Source organism: Heterodontus francisci, chromosome 33 (assembly GCF_036365525.1).
Source record: "Heterodontus francisci isolate sHetFra1 chromosome 33, sHetFra1.hap1, whole genome shotgun sequence".
Classification (NCBI taxonomy): Eukaryota; Metazoa; Chordata; class Chondrichthyes; order Heterodontiformes; family Heterodontidae; genus Heterodontus; species Heterodontus francisci.
In genome coordinates, this window is record NC_090403.1 from 39,883,491 (window position 1) to 39,890,502 (window position 7,012).

The 7,012-nt window shown below is 42.2% G+C and overlaps 1 protein-coding gene across 1 annotated transcript; it reads left to right on the forward strand.

The window, feature by feature from the left end:
* The first annotated feature begins 4,794 nt into the window (after nucleotides 1-4,794).
* On the forward strand, nucleotides 4,795-6,552 carry LOC137347928 (protein HEXIM1-like). The gene has a single exon (XM_068012983.1). The coding sequence runs from the start codon at nucleotides 4,967-4,969 to the stop codon at nucleotides 5,858-5,860; it is 894 nt and encodes a 297-aa protein (XP_067869084.1). The 5' UTR covers nucleotides 4,795-4,966; the 3' UTR covers nucleotides 5,861-6,552.
* The last annotated feature ends 460 nt before the right edge of the window (nucleotides 6,553-7,012 follow it).

A 7,012-nucleotide genomic window follows, 5' to 3' on the forward strand; every position in this document is an offset into this window, starting at 1 on the left:
TTGCTGACATACAATGAGCAATTTTCAATATAAATGCAGCAAGTACTTTAAATAATGGAAACAGCATCTGAATCTGATGTTGGGAAAGCATTTTTAGAAATGTTTTAGGGGGATTAATGAAGGTTTATAGCCCGTAGCCTATATCCCCTCCCCACTCCCCAAAAAAACTACCAGAACACAGTCACTGATAAGTATCAAATCCCAGAGCCCCCAATAGGTCCACACCTGGAATGCAAGACCCTCTCCCCAATCATCACAGACCTCACACCATCCTCCCCACATTTGAGCCACACTACCCAATTCCCTCCACCAAATGTCTGTTTGTATCACCCTTCTTCCAGTCAGTCGACAACTATTCTGCCCTTTCCCAAATCTGGCAGAACCCAACCCTCACCATCCACCACTAATAACTTCCAGACCCTCAACAAACCATCACCAGTACTCCAAGATTGTGCAACACTGTTTCATCCTCTCTTCCTAGAGCTCTCTCACAGTATTACCACACATCCACCCCCACCCCCAAAGTTCCACTGTCCCTGTGCTTTGACATCTCAAGACCATCCTCACTAAACCCCAGCATTCCCAACAGCACTTCCATGCTCCCAACACACCATTCCCAGCATTCCCATACCAGAACCCACTACCTTCTGAGATCTCATACTCTCCCCAATACACACAGACCTGATCACTCCTCTGCTCCTCCTCCTCCCCAACAGTACCCACCCCCAGCTCCCACCCCAGTACTCCATGGTTTGCACACGGCTTGACTATTCTCCCAGTACTACCAACGATATCACCTCTCCTATCCTCAGTATTGTCACATGCCTCCAACAAACACCTTTCCCACCACCTTCCTATACACCCTGCATTTTATAAAAGGTAAAACTTAAAATTGAATATGGCATATAGGTAAATAATCAGTGGCCTTGATTGTTTATATAGTTTTCAAATTCCATGAAAATAAGGACATAACCACAAAACAAATGTAAAAATACCACTAAACATCCTCATAATACTTTGTAATAAAAACTGTTTCACTTATTCAGCCAATAGTCAACTACCCTGATAATGTCATCCATTACACAGCATAAAACGCATCTTCCAACTTATTTTGCACAACGTGATAGTACCTTATGAACATTTTTTCAAATACAATTTATAGCATATAACCTGCAAGTTATCTTAATTGTTACTAAAAGAAATCCCACAACAGTTAAATACAAAATTAAAATACTTGTTGCAACTAAAGCTGTCTAAAATTCTGGACACAAGCTCTTACCAGGGCCATAGTAAACAAACTTCATCATCATTGTTTGACCGCTGACTGGAACAACTGTAGAATCTTCCTCCTTTGACTTTCTCTAGTCATGGTCAGTAGATTCAAAATCCCATTCATCTGTACTTGCCACTTTTTCTGATTCAATAATTATGAATACCTCAACCCCATTGAATATAAAGAATCCCAAGTGCTAGGTATCACCCGGACCCTCCAGCTGTGATCTTTCTCAGTCTGCTCCCTGCACTGAAGATATTTTAGGCCTTCAGATGTCCAGGTTTCCAAAGGCTTCCTGTCGACAACTTTCAAAGACTCATTAACTGCTGTACCTAACAGCTGAAGAAATTTGATTGGGCATCATAGCTACTGTTGGTTCACTGAAGAACAGTATTAATATTCCCATGTGTGGGCTTGCACAGAGCTTGGCATCAAGGAAACTTTGAGATTAAAAATCCTTCCTTTGTACGACCATCAGATCTTCAGTTAATATGCTTTTGCATTGTCGAAATTAGAGGTAATTTTTCATCTGAATCCTTTAAAAATAATCATTAGCTTCAACATACATGCTACTGTCAGATTAAAGTTAATTTATTTGTGACCAGTCATTATCATGACATGGATTGGTTCCCCTTGCTGGTCCCCAAAGTTAACTGGACTTCAAATATTCTGGAGAATAACACCTTCCATTTTCCTTTGTACAAACTCCCAAACTGTCCATCTCTTCCTAAAGGTCACGTGACAATTATTTTACAACTCTTGTCACTCATCACATTCCTCTTCACTAATTTGAACACACAGGTAGGCTGGAATTTGTCTTTGTGATATTCTTCATTGACAATAGTCAAGTTCTGATAGTGCCAACTTTTTTTTATTATCCTACTCTTCTCATCAGGGCACTTTCCAGCAGCCTTTTTTTCCAGACCACTTTCCATTTGAACTACATTAAGCTTTGCTTGCAGAAGGGCACATGAAGATTTTGTTCTTCCTTTGCCAGTCATGTATATTGGACCTGTTCATATTGAAACTACCTCCTTCTTATTTTTTTTTAAAGCACTTGCAGCAGGAACTGGGTGGTAGAGTGCGTTAAACATAGTCTTTCACCTGTGGAACTTGGTTTCAAATCCAGCCCAGACTGATGTGATGAAGTCTTCTCTATCCCCTGGCTATATTGGCCTTTTGTGCCTGCAGCACAGAACTGTCTAATTTAGCACGAGTTAGTAATCTCAATTAGAATCATTCCATCAAATATCAAGGGAATGAATGCACACTATGAGGAAAAATATTGAATACCGTTTTTATAAAAATGTTCATGTACTGGGATGGGCAAGAGACACAGGATTGCCAGCATTGCTCATATTCCAACAAATATAAAAGAATGCAATAATAATCAATCTCATTACGTGAAGTAGTTTGTGTCATATGAAAATTTATATACAATTTTTAAGTTAAACACCATTGTCCAGAAAATGCTCCTAGTGCCATGGCATACATCTTACAAGGCAAATCTGTCTTTGCAGTGGTAAAGGAAATATTGTTAACTATATAGTTACAGGAAAAAGAACTATGTACTAAAAGGGATAAAATCCTTTCGACTGTTCATGGTTATATTATGTATTCTCAGGGTTCAGTCATATTTACACATTGAGAACAGTGTCATCGAACTCCTTCCTCCCCATAATAGTGTTGTAGTCTTGAAAAACATGTTTCAACTGCTTGGTATTCTCCATACAGAAAATATATAATCATATACATGGTGGCGTATCATCCTCTCCTGTTATGTCCTGCGAGTTCACGCTTATCATTCACTTAGCAACATGTTGCAATCAATCTTGTAATACACTCCTAATTAATTGCTTTTTGATGTATATGGGACCACTATGCATTTCTCTACGTAGTGTAAATACATTTTCTTTTGAAACTGTTTCTCACAGAAAACATCTCTAGTTTGCAATACTGGAGTGCAGCAAGTATCACTAGAGCTAAGTAACTTTTAAGCTATAAAAAATTAGATATGATTAATGAACTTATAAATTGTTATAGTTAATTTCAACTGAAGCCCCTCAATTTGATAATTACATGTTTCTAAATCTGTAGTAATAAATTGCATCTTGCTGTGAATGTCATTTGAATCGCACAGCAGTGCCCTAAAAATGGCAGGAAAGGCTGGGGTTTTTACCGAAGATGGTGAAAGCGAACTTGAAAGACAGAAACATTACATGAAGGAGAACTGAGAATGAGCCTACTCTCTCTGGCCACGAAACATACAATACGTGAGCTTGTTTCTGAATTCAGGAAATTACCTGGGATCGCTAGTTTAAATTACTTAACAATTCTGTCTCGTTTAATAAGTATTGAACATTGCTAACAAAATCAACATAGGAAACTAGGTTTGAAATGTAAAGAAAATTAGTGCTTGGAACTGCAATATTTTTACAATTATTTGGAATGAGGGCTCGGATTAATAGGTGTTTTAGGAAAGTACACAGTAATTATTGTTCGTGCTCTTCAGGCTATCACTCGGCCTGTGTCATGCGGCCGCTCGCTTCGTCCATCGCCTGTTAAAGGCGCTCCGAGTCCGAAGGACACAACGTGGTCTGAAAGGAACTGCTAGGCCAAGTGAGGTGGGTTTTGAAACTGAAACTCCTCCATTTTGTTTTGTAGCCGTCTCTGTGCAGCATTTTACACGCCAGGGATATTTTAATTTCGCTTTATTTTGCTGATTTTTGATGCTTTTAAAGCCTCGCAGAAGTATTCCCCGTCAGTGTCCTTCCGCTGCCAACACACAGTGTCGCGTAAATGCAATGACGGTATATGCCAAGTCTCGGTTTATAATACAGCGAATTTTTCCGCCCGCAGTTGAACCACCGAGAACCTGAGCCCCCAACAAACGCTTCACTCCAATAAAATAAAAGCAAAATCCAGTTCACAGCTGCTACGTGACTGTTTGGATTCAATTACTCTTTGGATGGGGGGGGGGGTATTATTATAAGTATAAAAACATTATGCATAATCGAAGCAAAATGAGCAATAAAAATGCTAATCAATTATTACAATTATTAATCATTGTGAATTAAATAAAGAAAGTACACAATTAACATAGGTAATCACACTTTGACTTCAGTTCCTTATTATTGCTTCCCTCCATCATTAAAATGGCAGAGTCGCCTCAGTACCCAGCGGAGGGATATTTCTCCTCAATTCAAACCCGAAGCGTTGAAGAAGCGGGTCCCCGGCACTTGCCGGTGATTGACAGCGGGAAAGGCCATTGAGACATCGTCGATCAGCTGGCGACGGTCCAGCGCTGGGCGGGATGACCAATAAGTACAGAGGAGAGGCGGGCCTTTGGTGGTCGTTTGCAAATGGACGGTCGGCGGTTTTCCTGCAGTGGTTTGTGGGCTTTGTAGTTTACCATTCAGTGGTTTGCGTTACGGGTACTGAGGCAAAGGACTACAGGTCCCGTGGATCCTAGCGCGAAGGGCACATGCGCAGTGGCGCGTCATTGATTCTATATAAAGGCCGCCTCGGGTGTGAGCGATAGCAGTTGAGGATCGAAACACTGTAATTTGTACTTATTACTGTTCATTGGAGCGGTTCCCTGGCGAGTGAGGCTGTGGGTGCGCCAAATTGAAGGGGAAATAAATAACCCCGCATTTGGCCTGTTGACCCGCGGTCGGGTTGAGTAGGCCAGTCATGTCTGTGCGGGCGGACAACTTTATAGGCCGGATGGGGGAGCAGAGCCAGGGTTTGGGCGGGCAGCCCCTGATTCTGGCGCATCCGTCTCCTGACGCTCGCCCCCAGCCGCAGCAGGGTCGGGACAGCAGAGGGCGAGCGCCACTCCAGCAGCTCAGCGAGAGTGTGAGTGACGCCGAAGCGGAGCAACCCGGCGCTCCGGCACAAGGAGGTGGAGGCGGCGGCAGCGGGGGGGGAGGAGGAGGAGGCGGCGGGAAGAAGAGGCACCGGAGGCGGCCGTCCAAGAAGAAGCGGCGCTGGAAGCCCTACTTCAAGCTGTCCTGGGAGGAGAAGAAGAAGCTGGACGAGAGGGAGAGCGTCCGGGCGGCCAAGACGCGGGCCGAGATGTTCGCCAAGGGCTTCACGGTGGCCCCTTACAACACCACTCAGTTCCTGATGGAGGAGCACAACCAAGAGGAGCCCGATTTAAACACCGGAGTCTGTCCCAAGCGAGCCAGCAAGTCGGATGACACCAGCGAGGAGGAAGAGCTGGACGAAGAGGAACAGGACAGTGGCAGCGACGGCATGGGAGGCGATGGCAGCGAATTCCTGCAGAAGGACTTCTCCGAGACTTATGAGAAGTACCACGCCGAAAGTCTGCAGAACATGACCAAACAGGAACTGATCAGGGAGTACCTGGAGCTGGAGAAGTGCTTGTCCAGGCTGGAGGACGAGAACAACCGGCTGAGGTGTCGGCTGGAAGGGAAAATGATAGCCAGGAGTGGCGAGGTGATGGAAAACAAAACGAAAGAAATGGAGCGAGAGGTTGAGAGATTGCGAGCCGAAAACCTCCAGCTCCTGAAAGAAAATGAACTGTACAAACGGGGGAAAAGACAATCAGAAAGTGTTGATTGAGATGTGAACTATATATAGACATATATATAAATCTGTAAATATTTTTAGTCTGTACAGATTCTAGATTTTGTTTTGGAATGTTTGTTTTAGAATTTACATTGTATATTTGAAATTATCTAATTGATTTATTTTGAACTTGGGTTGGGATGCACTTTTTTTCTTTAAGCATCTGCCTTTGCAGAGATATCGAAGTAACTAACTTGTGTTTTATACAAGTGATCCCCAGCCATCTTTCTCTTCACATCTGTTTATAACCTTGAACCAAAACTACAGGCGAAGTATTTTGTACAGTTTTATTAACTTTTTTTGGGAATGCCATTGCCTTATTTTAAATGAGTTAGGTTTCCTGTCAGTTTACTACAAATTTGGGATTTCCTGATGTTTTGCCAAAAGAGTAATGCTTATGGTACACAATCCTGCTCAATTCTGGAGGAAGTCTTGTCCTAGCCATTAAATGATGGCTTTTTACATTTTTTTCCCCATCTGCTGCACTCAAGGCTGTTCCCTCTTGCAGGACAAATTTTACCCTTTCCTGATTCGAATATTCTAATGTGCCAATTGTCAACTCAACCAGTTAGATCAATCAAATTTTAGATTTGTGCACTAAAATAAAAGCAAAATACTGTGGATGCTGGAAATCTGAAATAAAAACAAGAAATGCTGGAACCACTCAGCAGGTCTGGCAGCATCTGTGGAAAGAGAAGCAGAGTTGACGTTTCGGGTCAGTGACCCTTCGGAACTGCCGAAGAAGGGTCACTGACCCGAAACGTTAACTCTGCTTCTCTTTCCACAGATGCTGCCAGACCTGCTGAGTGGTTCCAGCATTTCTTGTTTTTATTTTACATTTGTGCATACGCTCAAACAAGTTTGAAACCAACTTTTGTTTTTAATGGGGATATTTTTGTGCAGCTGCCTCATGTGTATTTCTTTGCTCTCCTGTTCTCTTCAATTTTTTTTTTTAAAAAGGTCGATCAAGGAAACAGGCAAATGTATCACAGTATGTAGTTTTTGTTTCAAATTCTGTTAATAACGGTAACGCCGATTTAAAAAAAAAAAAATCCCCAATGATAAACTTGGAGCCGGTATCAATATCTTGGGGGACAAATTTGTAAAATGTACCTTTTCAATGGAGATATATAAATATATATATAT

Coding starts and splice junctions, on each gene's coding strand:
- LOC137347928 (XM_068012983.1), top strand. CDS start 4,967: ATGTCTGTGCGGGCGGACAACTTTATAGGCCGGATGGGGGAGCAGAGC.